Raw genomic sequence first — 23,717 nt, forward strand, 5'->3', positions numbered from 1 at the left:
ATTTGTCCAGGAGAAGGAAAAAGTCAAGAATGGACGTAGTTGTCTTCAAGTTTTAGCCACTCATTTATTCAACAGATATTTGTTGAATATCTGTTGTACTAACTGCTTGGCATATATCAGTGAATAAAACTAACAATAACAACAAAAGAAAAGCCCATGCTCTCGTGGCAAGTTCACGTTCTAATGTGAGAAATCATACAATAAAATTTTAAATAAATCACGTAGTATGCTAGAAGCGGGAAAAAAATAAAAAATAGTAAGGGAGATCCGGAGTATGGGTGAGGCCATGTTGCAGCTTTAAGTGGTTCTGACTGAAGTTTTCTGCATAAAGACCAGGAGGTTGAGCCATTGCGGAAAAGTATTCTCGGCACAGGGAACAGCCTGTGCCAAGGCTCTAAGATTTTCTGTGGAAAACCAGCCACTCCCTACTACTGTGAAGGATAGAGGGTCAGATGTGGATCTTACCTGTATCTGGAAGTAGTTAGTTGGACCAAAGAATAACATTTACTTTGTATTACTCTTTGCAACCCCATGGACTGTATAGTCCTGGAGAATACTCCAGGCCAGAATACTGGAGTGGATAGCCTTTCCCTTCTCCAGGGGATCTTCCCAACCCAGGGATCAAACCCAGGTCTCCTGCATTGCAGGCGGATTCTTTACCAGTTGAGCCACCAGGGAAGTCCAAGAATACTAGAGTGAATAGTCTATCCCTTCTCCAGGGGATCTTCCCAACCCAGGAATCGAACTGGGGTCTCCTGCATTGTAGGTGGATTCTTTACCAACTGAGCTATAAAGGAGGCCCATTAATAAATAAATAATAATAATAATTAATAAATAACTTTTACTCGGAAGAACTGAGCATGAAAAAATTGTTTCATTATCAGTTCAATTTATTTGGCAGTTGATTGTACACTGCCTTCAATTGCAGGCAGCATAAATCTTTTACGTCCCTTTCAGATGTCTTTCTTTGTGTCCTTATCTCTTCAAGTGTTTCATCAGCTCTTTGAGGGAGGAGATGCTAGGTCCACTAGCAGCGCCTAGTCCAATCCCCTTTCGTAGAGGCTGGAAAGCTAGGATACCCTTCGATGTCAGCGGGATAGAAATACCATCCAGAGGCGGAGAGCTGGACTTCCTCCCCAGAGAGCCCTTCCAGCCCCAAATTCCCACTCTAACTTTCCTGTGGTTTTTCTTTTTACCACTTTCTTCTAAGCAGTAACTCAGTCTGTGCTCCAGTATATTTAAATGCTTTTATTTGGCCTTGCCAGTTCCTTCCTGTGGCCTGAAACCCGTAATTGTGTGTATCAGAGCGAGGGAGCTGGTTGGAAGTGCTGGGCACACTGATAAAGAAGTGTGTGTTTCCCTTGCCTCCTCCCTATCACCCTGGGGCTCCAGGCCCAGGGATCTGTGGCTTCTCTGCGCTGTATGGGACAAAAATTTCAGATGAATTGCTTCCAAGGCTTAGAACGGCTACCACCCTTGTGCTGCAGCCCCTCTTTGATGTCCCAGAACTTGATTCCTTCTCCCACTCAGGCCAAAAATGAGCTGTGTGGCTCCAGGCAGAACTCTTTCAAACTTGGGGGATACAAGTCAGAATCCAGTAGGCTGCATACAGCTACCCTGCCTCTGTGCACAGCCATACTTGCCTTATGTCCAGCTCTTTACTGTCTGGACAGAAAGAAATGTTTGGGTTTGATGCCTCAGGGACTCCAGAGAGCCAGTCTGAATAGTTTAGCCAGGCAGCAGGCAACAGCGAAAGAGTGGTCTCTGAACTCTCGTACAACTGGGTTCAGATCCCATCTCTGCCTCTCACACTGTCATCTTCGGCAATACTGCCACAGTCTCAATATCTGCATAAACCAGGGCTTACGGTACTTACCCTCTCATAAGCACAAAGTAAATGCTCTAAGAGGAAGAAATCATTACCAAGAAAGAAACCAAGAAAGTAAATATCCTTGTGGTGGTTAAATCCCACCTCTGCTGGGGCTGGGGACATGGCCACACTGAAAATGGTGATTAGGGAATGGCTTCAGTCAGTCTTTCTGGCCTTGACTGGGGATTTTGCAGGCTGGTTACCATGGACACCTCTCTGAATAATTGTAGCTTCTGTATCTCAAACACTTCACTTGATGAGTGTCCTGAGGCCCAAAGGTTGCTTATCAAACAAATGTCTTTCTCTCTGGTTAAGCAAAGAACAGAGTTGACACGAAGGAGAAGAAGTCTCATGCTGATCAAAGCTTTCATAACTCAGTTTTGCCCAAGTGGCTGTTATTCCTTCCTCCTTGTGTTGTACAGTTATTCAGTCATAGGTGAGGGAGGAGGGATTATAAACAATAGGAAGAAGACAAGCGCTAGGTTGTAAGTGTCGCTCTTCTGGCATGGCTGCCGTCTGGGAAAGCCCTCTCAGCCTGGATGCCCTCAGCTCCTCACCAGTGGGGGCCTCTCATCCAGGGGGCATCAGCCAGCACCTCCCCCAGAGTGCTCAGTGTGGGTTTGGGTGGTCTTGTCGTAGAGACTCCTAAGTAACTTTATTGTGAACTTTGATGTGAGGATTTCTTGCTTCACAGTGAAGAGGAGCCCTCATTGTTCTTAATCTCTTGCTCAGGTTTGTTCTGAATGAGCTGGTACAGACAGAGAAAGACTATGTCAAGGACCTGGGGATTGTGGTGGAGGTGAGTACCTGGCTCAGGACATGTCTGTGGTCACCCAGCCAGGGGGATATTGGAGCCTACCTGGGCTCCCAGGTATTTTACTCTCCCTGGGTGTTTACAGAGATGAAACTAAAAATGATAGATCGAATACAATATGTGATTTTTTTTTCACAAAGTTTGTTTTTTTTTTAACCTTTTCCCCTTGAAATACTGTAGGAGATTTAGGGGGATGTAGGGCCTCAAATGTTGCAGCCTCTTGGTTAGACCTGAATCCATTTCACCTTGTTTTAGGTAACCAAGCCATTGTCTCTAGAGCTTTGCATTGGTATTTAACCAACGTATACACTAGTCATAAATACGTGTGCACATGTGCTAAGTCAGTTTAGTTATGGCCGACTCTTTGCGGCCCTATGGACCGTAGCCTGCCAGGATCCTCTGTCCACGGGGTTCTCTAGGCAGGATTACTGGAGTGGGTTGCCGTGCCCTCCTCCAGAGGATCTTCCTGACCCAGGGGTTGAGCCCATATCTCTTACATCTCCTGCATTGTCAGGTGGGTTCTTTATCAGTAGCGCCACCTGGGAAGCCCATATTTGTGTGTGTGTGTGTGTGTGTGTGTGTGTGTGTGTATGAGAAATATATGGACATATATTCCTCGTGGCTGTGAGCCACCATGAGCACTCAGCAGGTCAAGCAGGTCACTGTTAGTGAAACCTCGGGGCTTCTGTGTTTCCCTAGATTTTTAAGGAGAGCATATTGCTACCAAGCCAACAGACAAACTAAAAACCACCAATAAAGCAAGACTGGCAGGTCCACAGTTGAGTCAACTTGATAGTAAATAAAACAATTCTCTCTCCATAGGGGTTTACTTTAGAGGGATTTAGACACATGGATGAGAAGGTATAAGAAAGTAAATGGATAATTTAGATGGCTTAGAGCCCTGTGGTTAATCATCTTAAACGAAAAGATGTGAAGTCTAACAAGGTGGATGCCTGATATCTAACTCACTTGCTGCTTCCTTGCGCTGGGTCTATAAATCCCAGTCCTAGGCAGCCTGCTGATTTAGGGGTTCATACAGGCCATGGGGTTACAAAGAGTCAGACACAGTGAGCAACTAATACACACACACACACGCATACACACACATTTGCCTATCCTGAACCTTGGATAAACAGACTAACCTGGCATACAGAGGGCCTGAATTCTAACTTAGGAAAGTTATCCTCTTCTCCAAGGTGAGATGGGGACAGCTAAAGGCGTAGCAGCTGCCAGAGGCAGTCCAGCCTGGGAGTGGTGGGCTTGGGAGTCTGGAGCCTGAGGTCCAGGGATCAGTCACATCAGTGGCATGACTTAGACATGTCACATAATCCCCCACACATTGGCTTTCTCATCTTTTGAATGGGACAAATGCTGCTGATAACAACATCGGAACTTAAAGCTGAAATGAGATTATATTTGCTAGCACTTTACAGAAGCTGTACTGTGCTTAGTCACTCAGTCATGTCCAACTCTTTGCAACCGCATGAACTGTAGCTTGCCAGCCTCCTCTGTCCATGGGATTCTCCAGGCAAGAATACTGAAGTGGGTTGCCATGTCCTTCTCCAGTTACAGAAGCTGAAGTATTCACATATTAAGACTTATTTCTAGGTCAGACACATCTAGTTTTAAGTCTTCAAAGACGTAATTTGGATTGGGAGACAGGAGAGGAACAGCCAACTATATCTTCTTTGTCCTGCTTTCTTAAGGGGGCTGGAGACAAAGAAAGGGACCCAGAACTTCAGAAAGTTCTGTCTCTCACTCTGCATAAGGGTGAAGTCCTGGTTGAGTGGTAAGAAACCACAGAAGCCCTTAAGGGCTTCTCCTCACACAGAGGATGGGCTTCCTCCAGGCTTCTGGGTGGGCCTTGGTCCAGAAATATTCTCTGAAATGCTCTACTCACCATTGCCTCCACCCTGCAGGGTTTCATGAAGAGAATAGAAGAAAAGGGTGTCCCCGAGGACATGCGAGGAAAGGATAAAATCGTGTTTGGAAATATTCACCAGATTTATGACTGGCATAAGGAGTAAGTGCTGCATCGCCCTGAGGTTCAGGGTGTCCTGGAACCTGGAGCGCTCCCATCCTCCCGCATCTGACCTTAGGGGTAGAGTCTGGGGGAAGTCTTCTGTCATTTATCTCCTCATTGAGAAGTAATACAGTTCTGAAGAACGTGGCTTTCTTCTCTTCTCCGCCCTCCTTTAGTGTTTTCCTGGGTGAACTGGAAAAATGTATCCAGGAGCAAGACAGATTGGCACAGCTCTTTATTAAATATGTGAGTGTTGCCCCGCGCCCCACCCTGCCCCCCCCCCCCCCCCCCCGCCAGGCTCAGGTGCATGCATTTTGCAGTCCCTTCCCTCCTCTCCTCTTCCTCCTCATCCCTTCCTGAGTTGCTGGGTTTTTTCCTCCCTTCCTTGGCAGTTTGGAAGATGGGCTCTTGCCCACTAAGGTTACTCCTCTGTCCCTGATGTTTAGCCGCCTTGGTGCATCTCCAGAGCGTGAACCGGATCTGTGTCCTCTTCTCCATTCTTAGACCAGCTTAGCGCTCTCAGGTTGACGGCGCGGCCCAGGGGCCTGAGCGCCTTCCCCTCTTCCCTCCCTTGCAGGAGCGGAAGCTGCACGTCTACGTGTGGTACTGCCAGAACAAGCCGCGCTCTGAGTACATCGTCGCTGAGTACGATGCCTACTTTGAGGTAAGCTGCTCGATTTTGGCTGAACCAGGGTGGGGGCAAGAAACTCAGGCCAAGATCAACCCGTTCAGGAATACCAGCCGTCATTCATCGCCTGGTGACCCCCACCCAGCACTGCGCATCCCTCAGGACAGAGATAGCCGCCTCCTCAGAGCCATTAATTAGCTTCTTGGCTAAGTTCTCACGAGTCCCTTTGCTGGAGAGGAGCGGAGGCAGCCCAATGAGTGGACTGGAGTCCCTGCTGATAGAACGCCTCTGTAACTGGAAGACTGCTGCAGAAGTTCCGGTCCTCCTCCCATGACCCCGGAGCCCACTGTGCCCCCAGTCTTCATCACCAGGCCCTGGAGACTGCTGAGGGCCCTCCTCCTCCCGGGGGGCCCTCATAGGCTATGTGTTAATAACAAATGAACTATTGTGTAGGCAGTTCTACCCATCGTGTGCTTTGTAGATTCTAAACCTTTCCTGGCAAACACAAAGACCTGCCTTCCTTTCCTTTGAACCCATAACCAGAGCACCCCAATCCTTTGGTTCCTTTTTGTGTAATATAGCTCCCTTGTGTTCCAGGAGGTGAAACAAGAGATAAATCAAAGGCTGACACTTAGCGACTTCCTTATCAAGCCCATTCAGAGAATAACAAAATATCAACTGCTCCTCAAGGTAAGAGGTCTGTGAGCTCCGCTCAGGGCCAGAGCAGGGTCTTAGTCAGGCTCTGAGTTAGGGAGCAGGTCAGCTCAAGGTTCTGTCTCCATCACACTTTTCCTATGGGAGGCCTATATGGGTTTTTACCTTACCTGCTGGTTATTTGCATCACCTTTGCCCCCAAGTAAATTGCATGCCTGTTGTTCCTGCCTTTAAATTTGGTCATTATTTGATTTTCTTTTTTCCAAATCACTTTCTTACGTTGTTGCAGTCACCAACTGACTTGGCACCTTTAAAAACTAAAAAATTATAAGAGCATAAAATCAGAGAAGAATTCACCAAGAAAGAAAATGAAAAAAAAAAAAACCAAAAAACAAAAAAAACCCCTGGAAACCTCAGAAGAGTTAAACCTAAAATTTGACCATTTGTTACCTTTTAAAGTTGTTTAATTTGACTTGTCTTAGGGAAATATAAGGCAAATGGAAGAGATATTTAACTGTCTTGTCTCCATTCCTTCTCGTCATCATTCCCCTTTTGTCCCTATTCAGTCACTCTCTCCTCTTTGCCTCTCCCCTCTACGCAGAGTTTTGAATCTTTGAATGTTTTTTCTGTGTCTACTGTGACTCGTAACTTCATATCTCAGCTACTACAAAGCATTGCCATCTCTGTTGGGGAGGAGTCTTCTGGGTGTCATCTTGGTTTTAATGATACTTCATTTTTTTTTATAGTGCTGTCTTTACCTAATTGGTTTTACCCTCCCCTCACCCTTCCCTGCCTCCCTACTTGCTAGGACTTCCTGAGATACAGTGAGAAGGCTGGCTTGGAGTGTTCAGATATTGAGGTGAGTTTTCTGCTTGTAATGCTGGTGGTTCTCATGGGACAGTACTGAATGTCTCCCTCTAAAGGAGAAGTATTGGCTCTGGAGGATAGAGGATCCAGGCCAACTCAGACAGCAGAACCCCTTGCAGACAGCTGCCCAGCAGGATGAGGAATGCCAAGCATTGAGGAGCACACTGAGGGTTTATCAAGAACACAAGAATCCAAACCTGAGCCAGAGCAGAGCTTAGCCCCACTGATGTTCTCTTTGTGGCTCCCAGTGACATGTGGTGGGAAAGGGTGGCATTTGAGCTCTCTAACATCCTGCAGAGATTGAGTGTTTCAGTGTACAGCTTTATCCATGAATCCAGGTACTGTTTGAAGCTGACATATAAATTATTCCATTTTCACTCCCTCCCTGGGCCCCGAGGATTACTCTCTAAGTGAAGTCCTTTGAGACAACGTCACCATGGGGATTATTTTAAGCCAGAGTGGTTACAGACCATTCTGGCAGGTTATTTTAGGTTAAAACCTCTAGTGTTTCACAAGCAAGGCTAAGCTGTTGCTTGGGCAGCCAGAAAGCAACAAAGAGAAGAAAGAAAATGTGAGAAGGAAAGCAAATGGATAAAGAAATGCAGGAAGGTAGAAAAAGGATGGACTGGGAAGCCTCCTTCCTGCATGTGGTCACTGATTCATGTGGAGCCTCTGCATGGATGACCAACACCCCGCAAACTGGAACAGGAAATCCATTCTCTTCTGAAGTGGACAGTAGGGACCAGTGTCCTTTCCTAGGATCAAGAAGCCACCAGGAGGCCTCAGTCTTCCAGTATGGAATTGTCCTGACCCCCCCACCCAAGTGCTGCTCCTGGCTATGACTGCTGCTTTTCTTCCCCACAGAAAGCAGTGGAGTTAATGTGCCTTGTTCCAAAACGCTGCAATGACATGATGAACCTGGGACGCCTGCAGGGCTTTGAGGTGAGCTCTCAAGAAGGCTTCTTAGCCCTCTCTCTTTGGAGCAGCAGGAGCCCAGGCTTCCCTTTGAAGCCTTGTGCCCACCCTCTCTGTCTCACTTGCTGTCTACGCCATTGTGCCTGGGCCCCTCTGGTTCACGGGCCTAGAAGATGCACCTATTTAGGGTTTCCAACAATAGACCAGTCATAGGAGGTCAACCAAGCTGCAGTCAGAACTCCAAGGGGGGTGGAAAGACCCAAGATTCTTTATAGCCATGGACCTGCCAATGACCTCTTCCCTTTTCTTTCCTACTTGAGAAATGCTGGGAATGTGAGGGAGTGCAGGACTATGTGATGGGAGTAGAACTAGGGAGAAATGGAACACTTTTTTTTTTCCCTTCCCTTTTTTCCCCTGGTTCTAATAAACAGGTCTGCCTAGTGGCTGGCTTTTTAGTTAAGTAGATGTTTAAAGCTCTAAAACCTCACATTTTATTCTTTGACAAAGAGAGTCAAGCCTTGGGGGAAACAGCTGGATGTACCCAGGATTTGGGTTTCAATTGAATATGCTAGTGTGCTAGGGCCTCCATAACCAGAATTAGTGTGCTAGGGTGGTCATAACCGGAGTACTGTAGACTTCAACAACAGAAATACATCATCTCACGTTTCTAGAAGCTGGAAATCTGAGATCAAGGGGTTGGCAAGGGTGGTTTCTTCTGAGCGCTGTGAGGAAAGGGCCCGTTCAGGCCTCCCTCCTTGGCTTGAGGATGGCCATCTTCATGTTCAGAGGGCATTCTTCCTGTGTCTTCAGATCATCTTCCTTCTGTACAGACCTCTGTGGAAATTTCCCTTTTTTATAAATGCATCAATCATTTGACTAGGGCCCACTGTAATGACCTCACTTCAACTTGTTTCCCTTTATAAAGACTCTGTCTTTCAATAAGGTTGCATTCTGAGGTACTGGGGGTTAAGACTTTAACATGCAACTTGGAGCGGGGATTCAGTTCAACCCAAAAAAATGAATCTCAAAAGAGCAAATTGGCTTTCCTGATTTAAGCTTAATAAGTGGCTGTTAGTTTATAGCCAAACTTCATTTGTTAACTAAACAGAGTTCAGTTCAGTTCAGTTGCTCAGTGGTGTCCAACTCTTTGTGACCCCATGAATCAAAGCACGCCAGGCCTCCCTGTCCATCACCAACTCCCGGAGTTCACTCAGACTCATGTCCATCGGGTCAGTGATGCCATCCAGCCATCTCATCCTCTGTCGTCCCCTTCTCCTCCTGCCCCCAATCCCTCCCAGCATCAGAGTCTTTTCCAATGAGTCAACTCTTCACATGAGGTGTGCAAAGTACTGGAGTTTCAGCTTTAGCATCATTCCTTCCAAAGAAATCCCAGGGCTGATCTCCTTCAGAATGGACTGGTTGGATCTCCTTGCAGTCCAAGGGACTCTCAAGAGTCTTCTCCAACACCACAGTTCAAAAGCATCAATTCTTTGGCGCTCAGCCTTCTTCACAGTCCAACTCTCACATCCACACATGGCTACTGGAAAACCATAGCCTTGAATAGACGGACCTTAGTCGGCAAAGTAATGTCTCTGCTTTTGAATATGCTATCTAGGTTGGTCATAACTTTCCTTCCAAGGAGTAAGCATCTAATTTCATGGCTGCAGTCACCATCTACAATGATTTTGGAGCCCAAAAAAATAAAGTCTGACACTGTTGCCACTGTTTCCCCATCTTATTTCCCATGAAGTGATGGGACTAGATGCCATGATCTTCGTTTTCTGAATGTTGAGCTTTAAGCCAACTTTTTCACTCTCCACTTTCACTTTCATCAAGAGGCTTTTTAGTTCCTCTTCACTTTCTGCCATAAGGGTGGTGTCATCTGCATATCTGAGGTAATTGATATTTCTCCCGGCAATCTTGATTCCAGCTTGTGTTTCTTCCAGTCCAACGTTTCTCATGTTGTACTCTGCATATAAGTTAAACAAGCAGGGTGACAATATACAGCCTTGACGTACTCCTTTTCCTATTTGGAACCGGTCTGTTGTTTCATGTCCAGTTCTAACTGTTGCTTCCTGACCTGCATATAGGTTTCTCAAGAGACAGGTCAGGTGGTCTGGTATTCCCATCTCTTACAGAATTTTCCACAGTTTGTTGTGATCCACACAGTCAAAGGCTTTGGCGTAGTCAATAAAGCAGAAATAGATATTTTTCTGGAACTCTCTTGCTTTTTCATGATCCAGCGGATGTTGACAATTTGATCTCTGGTTCCTCTGCCTTTTCTAAAACCAGCTTGAACGTCAGGGAGTTCACAGTTCCCGTATTGCTGAAGCCTGGCTTGGAGAATTTTGAGCATTACTTTACTAGCGTGTGAGATGAGTTTAATTGTGCAGTAGTTTGAGCATTCTTTGGCATTGCCTTTCTTTGGAATTGGAATGAAACTGCCCTTTTCCAGTCCTGTGACCACTGCTGAGTTTTCCAAATTTGCTGGCATATTGAGTGCAGCACTTTCACAGCATCATCTTTCAGGATTTGAAATAGCTCAACTGGAATTCCCATCACCTCTACTAGCTTTGTTTGTAGTGATGCTTTCTAAGGCCCACTTGACTACACATTCCAGGATGTCTGACTCAAGATGAGTGATCACACCATCATGATTATCTGGGTCATGAAGAATTTTTTTGTACAGTTCTTCTGTGTATTCTTGCCACTTCTTCTTAATATCTTCTGCTTCTGTTAGGTCCCTACCATTTCTGTCCTTTATCGAGCCCATCTTTGCATGAAATGTTCCCTTGGTATCTCTAATTTTCTTGAAGAGATCTCTAGTCTTTCCCATTCTGTTGTTTTCCTCGATTTCTTTGCATTGATCGCTGAAGAAGGCTTTCTTATCTCTTCTTGCTATTCTTTGGAACTCTGCATTCAGATGCTTATATCTTTCCTTTTGTCCTTTGCTTTTCGCTTCTATTCTTTTCACGGCTATTTGTAAGGCCTCTCCAGACAGCCATTTTGCTTCTTTGCATTTCTTTTTCTTGGGGATGGTCTTGATCCCTGTCTCCTGTACAATGTCACTAACCTCATTCCATAGTTCATCAGGCACTCTGTCTATCAGATCTAGTCCCTTAAATCTATTTCTCACTTCCACTGTATAACCATAAGGGATTTGATTTAGGTCATACCTGAATGGTCTAGCAGTTTTCCCTACTTTCTTCAATTTAAGTCTGAATTTGGCAATAAGGAGTTCATGATCTGAGCCACAGTCAGCTCTAGTCTTGTTTTTGTTGACCGTATAGAGCTTCTCCATCTTTGGCTGCAAAGAATATAATCAATCTGATTTCGGTGTTGACCATCTGGTGATGTCCATGTGTAGAGTCTTCTCTTGTGTTGTTGGAAGAGGGTGTTTGCTATGACCAGTGCATTTTCTTGGCAAAACTCTATTAGTCTTTATCCTGCTTCATTTCACATTCCAAGGCCAAATTTGCCTGTTACTCCAGGTGTTTCTTGACTTCCTACTTTTGCATTCCAGTCCCCTATAATGAAAAGGACATCTTTTTTGAGTGTTAGTTCTACAAGGTCTTGTAGGTCTTCATAGAACCGTTCAACTTCAGCTTCTTCAGTGTTACTGGTTGGGGCATAGACTTGGATTACCATGATATTGAATGGTTTGCCTTGGAAATGAACAGAGATCATTCTGTCGTTTTTGAGATTGCATCCAAGTACTGCATTTTGGACTCTTTTGTTGACCATGATGGCTACTCCATTTCTTCTGAGGGATTCCTGCCCTCAGTAGTAGATATAATGGTCATCTGAGTTAAATTCACCTATTCCAGTCCATTTTAGTTCACTGATTCCTAGAATGTCGACGTTCACTCTTGCCATCTCTTGTTTGACCACTTCCAACTAAAGACAGTCTATTTTAAATACTAATATGATAAAACTGAAACTAACACAGTTATTGACAGGTGCTTATAGTTGTTGTTGAACCCTTCAGAGAAAGATTTGGATCTTCTAATCCTGTTTCCCAGTAATTTAACATTGTAACATTCCCAGTAATGTAACATTGCATTTTTCATTTTGGAAACAAGAGACTCTTCTTTCTGGCTAAACTATAAGAAAATAGACATAAGGCGAACTGGTATATATGTAAGGTTAGGAAGTGTAATATTCAGGTTTGGGTTAATGAGTTCAATTCATGATGGTTTTGAGCCAAATTCTTTGGTCCTTTCTGCCCTTACGGCCCATCCTGCTGTCCCTGTCTGATTTTCATCACTTTGTTGTGATCGGGAACTATGTGGAGGGTCCTTTTTGCTCTTAATTTTTTTCACAGGTTCCTGTTCTCCACAGTAGGCCCGAGGTATTCGAGAAGAAGGGCCATGCATCAGAAATACATCTCAAGTTTTCACACGGTGTTTCTTAAGTCACACTGGATGACATTTTACACTTGTTTGCTTGGAATTATTCCAGGTCTGAGGGTGTTCTGAACAAGCCAAATGATTCCTTTCACCCTTCACCCTTCATGTTCCCTGTGTTTTTCTGAGCAAGAGTCTGACTTGAATTTCTCTTGGTCTCTGGAGGAACTGAACTCTGACAGGAGGGGCATCCGATGTGCCTTCTGACTCACTCAGACTTCACAGGAACCATATTGTACATGGTCATGTGTCCACAGAAGGACATATACAGGAGGGTGGAATTATTTTCTTTTTGAAATCAACCACCACCATCTCCTTTTTTGATCAAGTCCTAGAGAGTCTGCTCTGCATTCCTTCTGCTAACTAGGAAGGACCGTTCCTTCTGAAGTGCATGGCTCTGGGGCAGGGAGAAGTTAACCCCTTCACTTGGATTCCCTCCCTTTTACATCCTTTAGCTTTCCCTTCAGTGTTGGCAGAGCTATAACTCTTGGGTCAGGCTCTTATGTAATATTAATAGAGCTTTTAGAGCTGGTCACTGGCTTAATATTAACTTTGGACCAGGGTAGAGATAAGCCTGTTTGGCTGCTGACCTTGACAGTAAGGACCATGATCCAAGCAAAGGGCAGGCATTTCTCAGGAACATGAAAGGAAAATAGTTCGTGTGTTAGGTAATGTTTGGAAAAAGGCATCATGTGCAGAGAATAGCCCACATTTGCATTAAAGGACCAAAGTTGTCAGCTGAGAGTATAGTTTAGAGGCAGTGTTCTGGTCACTGTCTCAGATGGCAGCATCTTCTTGTTGCTGAACGGTATAAAAAGCAAGGCTCTCCAGTAGCATCTATAAAGACTTGCTGGCTTGGGCTAGAGTCCCTTGAAAAATGTGACAGTATCTCTGAAAATCTGGTTAGAACTGGTAAACCAAATATGCTCTACCTCCTAGACTGGGTGTCAAGTGATCTGGCAACTGGAAACATTATAAGAAGGATTCCAGGACCCCAAAAAAATATCCACCAGCTTATAAAATAAGGGTACCTATTGATAGTACCTCAGCTGTACCTGCTGATCTGTAGCAGGGGATGAAGGCCTCAGAATTTCACCAGCCTGAAATAATAGAAGAGAGAGGCCCAACTCATTGGGTGTGTGTGTGTGTGTGTCTGTGTGTCTGTGTGTGTGTCTGTGTGTGTGTCTGTGTATGTGTCTGTGTGTGTCTGTGTGTGTGTCTGTGTGTCTGTGTGTGTTCCTACCTCCATCATTTCCCTGGCCCTAGATTGGTTCTGGGTCCATGGCTATGAGAGTACCCCAGGTCTTCTCACAAGGGCCAGGCAGGCATACCTCTCAGTGGCACACTTTCTCCAAGGACAGCAAAACCGTTCCAGCTCCAGCATCACCTACTTTCTGTTTTCCTTTTACTAAAAGAAATAAGGGCTAGGACAATTCCTAAACATCTTTTTAGCTAATAATTTTATCTTCTTTCTGGCATTTTCCCTGAACTGCTTCTTCGTGGTTCTGTAGCCATTGTTCCCTTCCGTCTGGGGCCCTATGAGAAGGAAAGTGGCCACAGTCTACCCTAAATGGGCCCTGATTCAGTCTCTTAATAGAACCTGAGGCTTTTGCTGTTGAGTTTGTTGTCCATGTCCCCAGAGGGGGAGGTTCTGTTACCCAGGGGGGCTAGGGTCATCTCCCTGTCTTTCACTTACTTCATTCCAGCCCTTCTTCCCATCAGGGGACCCTGACTGCTCAGGGCAAGCTGCTACAGCAGGACACATTCTACGTGATTGAGCTGGATGCTGGCATGCAGTCGCGGACCAAGGAGAGGCGTGTGTTCCTCTTTGAGCAAATCGTCATCTTCAGTGAACTGCTCAGGAAGGGATCCCTCACCCCAGGCTACATGTTCAAAAAGAGCATCAAGGTGAGGATCCAGGCGAGGATGAGGAAGGGCAAGGAAGAACCACATTGGGGGAGCTGCTTTCCAAAGACAAGGCACTGGCATGAGTTAGGATCCAGAATGTTGAAGATCTTTTGGGCATGTAGCCTTCAGGCTTGAAGGTCGATTATCGTGAGAAAAAGTGACAGCTTGGCACCAGTCTCTAAGGTGATTGTGTGGGTTCTCCAAGATCGTGTTGCTCACTCAAAAGCAGAAACAGAAGTATTTAAGGTGTTAGGGCCAGGGCACATTTTTGGAAACATATGAAATAAAAGCTTGAAGGAACTGTAATATGTTGTTGATATTTTAAAGCCACTTAGATATGTAAAGGATCCCCTTGGTTTCTTCCAGATGAACTACTTGGTCCTGGAAGAGAACGTGGACAGTGACCCCTGCAAGTTTGCGCTTCTGAACAGGGAGACTTCAGAAAGGGTCATTCTGCAAGCCGCCAATGCTGACATCCAGCAGGCCTGGGTGCAGGACATCAACCAAGTCTTAGAAACACAGCGCGACTTCTTAAATGGTAGGCACTGGGTCTGGCTTCTAGGCAGGCCATTTTCAGGGAACCTCACACCCCTAAGCCCCCTTGGTGAGTTATGAGCCTTGATCACATTTACATGCATTCCAACCTTGTAGTTTTCAGAAACACTTTGTGTAGAATTTTTCTGAACCCAAATATACAAGTGGGCAGACAGGGCATGATAAAGAAGGCCATGTTTCCAAAAGAAGAGATAATCTCTTACAGCCTTGGCACAGAAGTAGTGCCTTGTAGCCACCATTACCAGCTGGTAATAATTGGGGCCAAAATCTGAAATGAGCACATTCTCTTTGTCTCAGGGGCCAGCTATCAGTGATGTATATTTTTCCATTTGGCAGTTAATGGCTGGTGATCTCAGAGGTTCCCTAGTGTTATCTAGAGATAATTGGAAGTTTGGCAGATCAGCTCAAATCCCTCTCTGCTTCCAACAGAGGTGATTGCTAACTCTAAATTTCAGGAATACCTTGAAGCTTCCCAGAACCAATAGTCACTTACACAGAGAATGACATTCTCTATAGACTTACAGGAGTACTGTGTGGCCATATGTGTTCCCATGGTTACACACACACGTCCAACCCTTCAGCGTATCACTTTTTCTAGTCTAGAATCTGGTCTCTTTTCAAATGATGCACGTAGAGCAATTGCTGGGTGTCTAGCATGGACTGAATACTGTGGGGAGAGACTAGAGGTGATGAACCTTGGGGAAGTCATGACGTGTCGCTGGGCCTCGGTTGGCTCTTTTTGTGAACCATCTACTTTGCAGCTTTGGAAGCAGGAAAACACAGCACACCTCCCATAGAGAGCGTCATTCTCTGTGTAGCCCCTGTTATCTCCAGATAACTCCAGAGAGCCTATGAGATCATCAGGTATCAATTGTACACCATGGTAAGAGATTTAGCACATTGTATTTATTTTAAAACAAATAACATGAGATTATATAGTAGAATGCCTTGATTTTTTAAGATAGAAAATGAGACTTCAAGGCTTCCCAGGTGGCTCAGTGGTAAATAATTCTCCTGCAGTTCAGGAGATATGGGTTCAATCCCTGGGTCAGAAGATCCCCTGGAGAAGGAAATGGCAACTCACTCCAGTATTCTTGCCTGGAGAATTCCATGGAGAGAGGAGCCTGACAGACTACAGTCCATGGGGTCGCAAAGAGCTGGACATGACTTAGCAATTAAAACAACATGAGACTTTAAAGCAATTTTACAGACAGAGTTTGGGCCATGCCCCTGGTCTCCCAACTGTAGAACAATTCGGTAAAAAAAAAAAAAAAAGATTAAACTATGTGATCTCTAGGGTTCTTTCTAATTCTAAAGAATCTAAAATTAAACACCAGCCCAGCCCTGAGGGATAGTACTGAAAGCTGTATATTGTTCACTGCTTTTGAATATACAACGTTGATTTAATGCTTATGTGGATAAAGTAATGTTAAGCAAAAATGTGTGAAATATAAAAAACATTCATTAAATTGCATTCAATTAGGAATTTCTAATAGATTCTAAGTTGGAAATGAAGTTGCTAAGTTCCTCAATTCAGGACAAAAGAATAGTAAGGTAGGACAATAAATTGAAACTGTAGGTAACAGAGTACTAATAATGGCTCCCACCCATATATTGAGTCCTTTATCTGTGTGGGACACAGTGCTGAGCATTTCACATATTATCACACTGTATTTTTCAGATGAGGAAGAGGAAGCTCAGAGAGGTAAATAAACTGGTCCCAAGTCAGAAAACCAGTAGGTGCTAGAATAAGAACTTGAACTAAGAGCTGTGTAACTTAAAATCAGGTTCTTAACCCCAAAACTGCAGTATAGTTGCTAGTGGTAGGGCATATATTCGTCTATGAACTCCCCAGAAAACAAAACAAAAAAACAGGGTCAGGGATAAGACACTGTATCTGTCAGCCAGATACAAATCCAATCCAAAGATGCACAACTTTCCTAATCCTAAAACTTAAGTTATGCAGATTGAGGCTGGTAGAAGAAGTCTTTCTGTGGAACTTATTTAAGAAGATATGCCATTTTCAAACACTTCAGCATAATTATTGCATATAATCAAAATAAAACCCCAGCTCCATGAGAATAGATATTGATTCATCAAGTCAGTTTGCTGCGGTCTGCTTCACAGCTGTCTTACTATCTGCTTCAGATTTGGAACGGTACTTCTTTGACCATAGTCACTTATCCAGACTTGTATTGATACCTGGTTCCAAGAAAACTTTTCCCCAATTATAGTGAGTTATGAAGCTATTACTGAACTCAGTTCTCAATGCTTAAATATTTACTGTTCTCCAGGGAGAAAGGTCAAGGTCTGGTAGCAGCCCGTGCTGCACTTACACACTCAGAAGACAAAGGACGTGATGATGGACTGGAGCCAGGCTTTTAGTTACAGACACATGTGCAGGCACCTCAGAGTCAGCCTTCCCGTCCTGAGGCCTCAGATGGAAAGGAAATATGGACCGTGTGTTGAGTCCTGTTAAAGTACATACCTATTACTATAGAAATATCCTCATCATGGAAAGTACTCTGGGCCTCAGCCATTAACCCAATTAAATATTTGTTACCATGAACACTGATAGAAACAACATAATCAGGCCAGCCTTGAAGTCACTGTTAGAGAATTTGACCTGTGTGGTTTTTACCTGCTATACCTCTTTACTACTCAGACCCTGGAACTTTATCATTTTAACCTCAGGAAAACAAAGTCATCTCTTTCCCTTCAAGATAGCTTTCCCCTATCTCCTGAGTTCCCACTCTGTCTTTCACAAAGCCTTCACCTCATGAGCCTCCAAGTCCTCGTGGGATTTCCAAAGCTGAGAGTAACAGTCTGCTCTTTCCCTGCAGCCCTCCAGTCGCCCATTGAGTATCAGCGGAAAGAAAGGAGCACAGCCGTGATGAGGTCCCAGCCTGCTAGGGTTCCCCAAGCCAGCCCCAGGCCCTACTCCTCCATCCCCGTGGGCTCCGAGAAGCCCCCAAAGGGCTCCAGCTATAACCCACCTCTGCCACCCCTGAAGATATCTACCTCCAATGGCAGTCCAGGGTTTGACTACCACCAGGCCGGGGACAAGTTTGAGGCCAGCAAGGTAAGTGATGGCCCATCACCTCCACCCTCACCCTCCTTGAGGGCACAACCTCTGTTCTTACTTCATAAAGTAGCATCTTTTTATGCTGATTGTTTTAGCAGGAAGAGTCCACTAAATAGCTTCTAGTCTCAATTATGTCTCTTCCTTCTCTGAAAAACTGAGTGAGTAAGGCCAGTTTCCCCCAGGTTCAGACACTCTGTGTTGAAGGGCTATTGTTGCCATCTGCAGAAACGCTGTAGGTAGTATTGTAGTAGCAATTATGATTTGAGGCAAATAGAGGAGTTGTGAGGTGGATCACCTAAAAGTCGCAACTCGAGGGTTTGACAACTTGAAGAGATTGCCCTTTCTAAAAATGAGCTCCTGAAGCGAGCCCACAGCTCTTCACCACCCATAGGCTGATGCAACAAGGGGGTGCTGCCCATTGATGTGTAACTGTGGAAGCTACCCTTGGATTAGGCATTTATCACAGATCACAATTCAAACATTGTCATGAGGATTGTCATCAATGTACACAGCTGTGTTGACCCCACAAAGTAGTAGAAATGACAGTGAATGGGAAAAGTGCTAGATCAGGAGTTAGGCTATCTGGTTTCCATTCCAAATTCTGCAGCTCAGAACTTTGTGTCTTGCATTAGAACCTCAGTGGGTTACTTAATCTCATCAGGCCTCCATTTCCTCAATGGGTCTATGAATAGGAATGTCTACATTTTGACCTATATGTTTTTACCTTATAGTTTTATTTTTCTTACCCAAATTATTAGATGATACTGATTTTTTTTTTCCAACCACACTGCACAGCTTGTGGGACCTTAGTTCCCCAACCAGGGATTGAACCCAGACCATGGGCAGTGAAAGCATCAAGGAATTTCCAATTTATTTTTTTAACTATTGATGACCAAGTTCAATTCTGTGTTAGAGTAACTATACTGACCTATTTTATCACCTGGAAGTGATTTCATCTTAAAATCCCTTGCCCTTGTGAGTAAGTTGAAGTCACATTAATTTGCTGAAGAATTTCTGGCTCTCACCATGCTGTGAGGCAACCAGGCATCCATGGAAACTGCAGGTCTGTCTTGAAGTAGCTTCCCGGTGCAGAGTCACGTGAAAAAGTCATGGGGGCAGGATCCTTCATATTAATGAGTACCGGCTCGGGGGGTGGAGCTGGGGGTCTGGAGGAGTTCTGTTCCCACAGTGGTTGGGTCAGGATAAGTCATGGCCTGGCCTTTGAATTGGGCAAATGTCTCACTGTTACTTCTGTCTCAAAGAGGGTCAGAATGTAGAGTAAGACCAATGCTTTTTCAAAAGGAAGAAAAAAAAATGTATCAAAGAGCCTGTGTTCTTTTTACTGGGAGGTTGTGACCACTGACCTGACCTTTGCCCAGGTGTTTACATATGTCTGTACCTTTGCCACACTCTTCCTCCCATGGAGGATGCTGGCAGGAAGGTGCATGCTAAGGAGGGATTTCCACGCGGAAGGCATGTTTAGTCCTTTCCCTACAGCTGAGCAGTATCTCCACCTTTACACCCTCAATTATAGTATTAATGAAACATTGCCTTAAAATACATTCTCAGATCCCGTGTATGAGTATAATTTCATTTCTCAAGATTCTGCCTGCTATTTACCTTGCTAGTAGGAAGACTGGCTTTTAACCACACAAGGGTGCAGAGCAAGCATGTGTGAACCAGCCTTCCTGTATCTGTGTCCCTTTCACTTTGTCTCCTCGCAGAGTGACCTGGGAGGCTGCAATGGGGCCTCATCCATGGCCGTGATCAAAGATTATTATGCACTGAAGGAGAATGAAATCTGTGTGAGCCAAGGTGAGGTGGTCCAGGTCCTCGCCGTCAACCAGCAGAACATGTGCCTGGTGTACCAGCCCGCCAGCGACCACTCCCCTGCCGCTGAGGGCTGGGTCCCTGGCAGCATCCTGGCGCCCCTCACCAAAGCCATGGCAGCCACAGAAAATAGTGACGGGAGCATCAAGTAAGTGCCTCGTTGGCGTCCCCGGGAGAGGAGTATGTGGATCTAAAAAAAATTTCGAAACAAAGAACACAAAAATGCAAACACATGATAGGGAGTTCCTGCTGCTTATTCACGACAGCGCCAGCGGAACCAAGGTCTGAGTGCTGGACCCACACGCAGCAGGGGGCATCGGGGCTGGATTGTTCAGTTTTTTCTTTGGTGGTGGTGGTAACAGCAGTGGTTTTCTTTCCTTTTCATTTATAATTTTCTGTTTTGTTTTTTTTCTTTTCTCCCCATCACCCCCTTGTTAAGAAAAGAACCGTACTGAAACCCTAGGTGACAAAAGGCATGCCTCCTGTTGCTCCATTTGACCCACCACAGGATTCACTGGACTGGACTTCTATTTATATTGTATTAAGTTACTGATATACACACACACACACACACACACACACACACACACATATATATATATATATATTATTTTTTGATTGACTCCAAAAAATTACCTTAGCACAAATGCCAGACCTGCATAGGTCAGAGGCCTGCTGCTTCTCCCAGGAGAGGGGAAACTTTTTGGTTGTCTATGGAAATTCCTGTGTACAGATTGTAACTTTTTTTTCTAATTTTCCCCCTCCCCTGTCACTTTAATATATGTTCATGGTCATTTGTAAGATATTTCTTTTCCTCATTTTGGTTGCGAAGGCTCTTCCAAACACATTCCTGTATAAAGTATTTTGCACTATTTAAAGAAACCCATGTGGATGAAGTCAGGCTGTGCAATATAATGGAGAGTCACAATGTTCATCATTGTACCTGTAATGTAACTAATAATTTTAAATGTATTATTTTAAATATGTAAAATAAATTTTTACCATGAGCATGTCTTTATGAGGTTAAAACTAGTGGACCCTTTTTCCTCATTGCACTGTTCTGGAACTTTTAAATGCACAAATGATTATTCTTCTTCTTCCTCTTCTTTTTTTTTTTTCTTTAAGAGTTGGTTGAATGCATTGGCAATTTTTTCCTAAACAAAAAGTGCCTTTACCACCAGAGATCCAACCCTAGCCTTCCCTTCTAAACAGCCCCTGTGGGTTCTCTGTAACCTCTGAGATGAGGAATGATGCCGCTCGGATGCTGCCCAACTGGGTGACCTGGTGGTGCTGATGTGAATCAGTGGCTAGTGTAGAAGGTGGTGGGGTGGCTCACAGCCCCCACTGTGCTCCACACTGAGTGGTCACCGGCGCCCAGGGAGGAACTCGCACAGGATGCTTGAGCAGCAACACCAGCAGAGCTGTACCTCCTTGGTGCTTTCTCTGGCTCAGGAGACAGGTTGCTGACCCCACCCTGGCCTTTCCAGGTAACCATAGGCCCAGCTGGAAATCAGCAGCAACCCCTAAAGGGCAATCGACCCCATTCATCTTATCCTTTAGATATTTGGTTTCAGAAGCCTTGGAAATAAAGGCCCTCACAGCATTCAGGTTCTTATTAATCAGTGACTTACAGCACTAGCTAACTCATAATGAGTTGTGATCTAAATATCCAGGCACTCAGAACTTCTCCCTTCTCACCTTCACATCTTCTGTTCACATTTCACACCTTCCACGGGAAGACTGGTAGGAAGGGTGTCAAACTAGGCAAAAGAGAGCAGATTCAACTACCAATTGCTCATTTGATTCCTTATCAGCAGTTCTTGCTCAAGGGTTAGTGGGAGTGGAACAGAGCAATGGACTGAAAGCGGTTGTCACTATTTATCAGTGAAGGACACTCATTGCACCCTCCCCAGGGCTGCTGTGGCCACAAGTGTCAAGCTGGTTGTGATGCCTACAGGATAAATGTCACTGAAATGTCTCTGTTTCCACATCAACCCCTGGGCTTGTGGCCAAGAGATGGAAGATCCCCAGACCATGATGACGCCTTCTTCTGGGAAAAAGAATAGTGAAATTAAGTGTGTTCTGCCTCTTGTACTATTTCGTGTCTGCTTCTCAACATTGCTTGCAGCATTTCTAGTTTCAGGGTTGTGATAAACATAGGAACGCACCCCCATGCTCACGCACACACACACGGTACTGGCTGCCCTAGGAGTCTTTTCAGCAGGAACCTCTGACTCAAGATGTTCTCAGAATGAGCAGGAACTTTGCTTTGGGGGTAAAGATAGGGGATTAAAGTCTGGAGTTAAGGTGATATTACCTGAAGTTAGTTTCTGTGACCAGTTCTCACTCGGAAACAACTGTTGAAGTGAACAGCTGGTATGCAAGGGATCCCAGGGAGCCTGCCAATTTAGGAGATATAAGAGAACGTCTGGCCAGGAGATTCTTTCTTGCCTTTTGTGGGAGCTGCTTTCCAAAAAAAAAAAAAAAAAGAGGCCATGAATATTATCACTCTTTCCTGCTCAGAAAGTAGATTGCTAAACCTCCATGCTTGTGATGAATATTTTGAGTACATCTTCCCCAAAACATCCTAAAATCCCTGACATTTGTGGAGTTTTCTGGAGGAGATGCTATGTATTTTGGGGCATCCTCCTTCCTCCTAAATTTCACAGGTCTCTTTCTCTCTCCCTTGTCTCCCTAATGAAAGCTCTGTTAATTGAGCTTTGTCTGTATAGGCCTAAACTTGATAAGGAGACACTGGAGAGAGGCCAGCCTCACTTACTCCAGACACGATAGAATGTCATCCAAACTCTGTGACCACATCTGAAACTGACGATGCTTGCCCAGGTCCGTGATGCTGTTTGTGACTTAACTTTTGATGTCTTTGTCTTTGAGTTGTGGCATATGTGGAACTCAAGAGCTCTGCACTAGCCTCTCTTTACAGGTCTATGAAGAAATAGCTCCAAACCCCCTAGTGAGAAGAAAGAAGTTAGGATAGTGTGAAAGGGCATTGTTACTCACCTCCTGAGAGCACATGTTGAGTCTTCTCCCAACAGGAAAATTCTAAGACCTCTCAGTGGTTGACAGAGCCCTGTATTCACAGACATGGTATAATGTGGAGAACATCAACCTTTCATCCTAACTCCTCCAGATAAATGAGTGGCACTCACCAGTCTATTAAGCCAATGCCCTAGAACTTCTATCTGTACTACACAGTGTTTGAGACTGGCCGCAGCGCAAATACAAATAATGAGATGGAAACCTCATTATCATGCTCTTGGGTCTCTGTGTCTGATCCTGGGAAAGTGCCTTACACACTATAGACTATACCTCCCTTATATTTCCTATTTTACTCCCCACCCCAGTCCTCCCATCCACCATACCCTTCAGGAAGGGAATTCCTAAGTCCTCTAAGCCCTCATCAATATAATATAAAAACGTCCCTCAGTAAATTATTAATAACTCCATTCTCATTTTTCCCTCCAATGCTGCAACCAGCCTCGCACATCTATTGGGAGGGGTCAAAGTTCATCCTCACTCACTTCCTGTTGGAAGTAAGATCCACTGCCAGCCTCTACCACAGGAGCTGGTGTGCAGGTTTGGGGCCTCCGCAGCCAGGGCTTCGCTGGAGTGCCTCACTTGCTGACTCAGCAGAGGGTGGCAGTCCCACCCACCACCTCACTCTGCCTTGACCTACCATTTTGATTGGTGCATTTTTTGGTACAACAGGAAGTCATGTTCATGGCATACTCTACGCATGAGAAAGCGGGCAGAAGTGGAGAACACGGGTAAAAATGAAGCCACAGGGCCTCGTAAACCCAAGGATATTCTGGGCAACAAAGTCTCTGTTAAAGTGAGTAAGGTATTCCGGAACTGTGTCCAACCTCTCATCTACCCCCACCCTGCAGCATTCTCACAAGGAGACTTGGGTGGATGGGGACCAGAGGGGAAGTAGTTTAGTAGGATTTTGCATGCGAGATCAATTTATTTTTTATTTTTTATTTCTCCTGGCAACTTCGATTCAAATAAGTAAGTATCTCTTTTTTTCTTTTATACCTTCCTTCTTATACTATGCAGATGTTTTATAGCAAAATTATCTGCAGTATTATTTATTCTCTTAGAAATGCAAGATGCTTGATTCATAGTAAAGTTCTCAAAGTCACCC

The 23,717-nt window shown here is 44.8% G+C and overlaps 1 protein-coding gene across 19 annotated transcripts in view; it reads left to right on the forward strand.

Annotated features, from left to right (window-relative positions):
* KALRN (kalirin RhoGEF kinase) overlaps positions 1 to 23,717 on the forward strand; it is a 699,404-nt gene that overhangs the window by 632,089 nt on the left and 43,598 nt on the right. For 9 of the 19 annotated variants that reach the window (XM_042232347.1, XM_042232379.1, XM_042232348.1 and 6 more), the window contains 12 exons: positions 2,603 to 2,669; positions 4,604 to 4,707; positions 4,884 to 4,953; positions 5,285 to 5,371; positions 5,933 to 6,025; positions 6,798 to 6,848; positions 7,721 to 7,798; positions 13,900 to 14,085; positions 14,452 to 14,623; positions 17,484 to 17,722; positions 19,450 to 19,703; positions 23,282 to 23,405. In XM_042232347.1, coding sequence (XP_042088281.1) covers positions 2,603 to 2,669; positions 4,604 to 4,707; positions 4,884 to 4,953; positions 5,285 to 5,371; positions 5,933 to 6,025; positions 6,798 to 6,848; positions 7,721 to 7,798; positions 13,900 to 14,085; positions 14,452 to 14,623; positions 17,484 to 17,722; positions 19,450 to 19,703; positions 23,282 to 23,405 — 1,525 coding nt within the window. Of the gene's footprint in view, positions 1 to 2,602; positions 2,670 to 4,603; positions 4,708 to 4,883; positions 4,954 to 5,284; positions 5,372 to 5,932; positions 6,026 to 6,797; positions 6,849 to 7,720; positions 7,799 to 13,899; positions 14,086 to 14,451; positions 14,624 to 17,483; positions 17,723 to 19,449; positions 20,563 to 23,281; positions 23,406 to 23,717 lie in introns of those variants that run through there. The other 10 variants (XM_042232396.1, XM_060418684.1, XM_060418690.1 and 7 more) reach the window with 3 other exon arrangements.

Source organism: Ovis aries, chromosome 1 (assembly GCF_016772045.2).
Source record: "Ovis aries strain OAR_USU_Benz2616 breed Rambouillet chromosome 1, ARS-UI_Ramb_v3.0, whole genome shotgun sequence".
Lineage (NCBI taxonomy): Eukaryota > Metazoa > Chordata > Mammalia > Artiodactyla > Bovidae > Ovis > Ovis aries.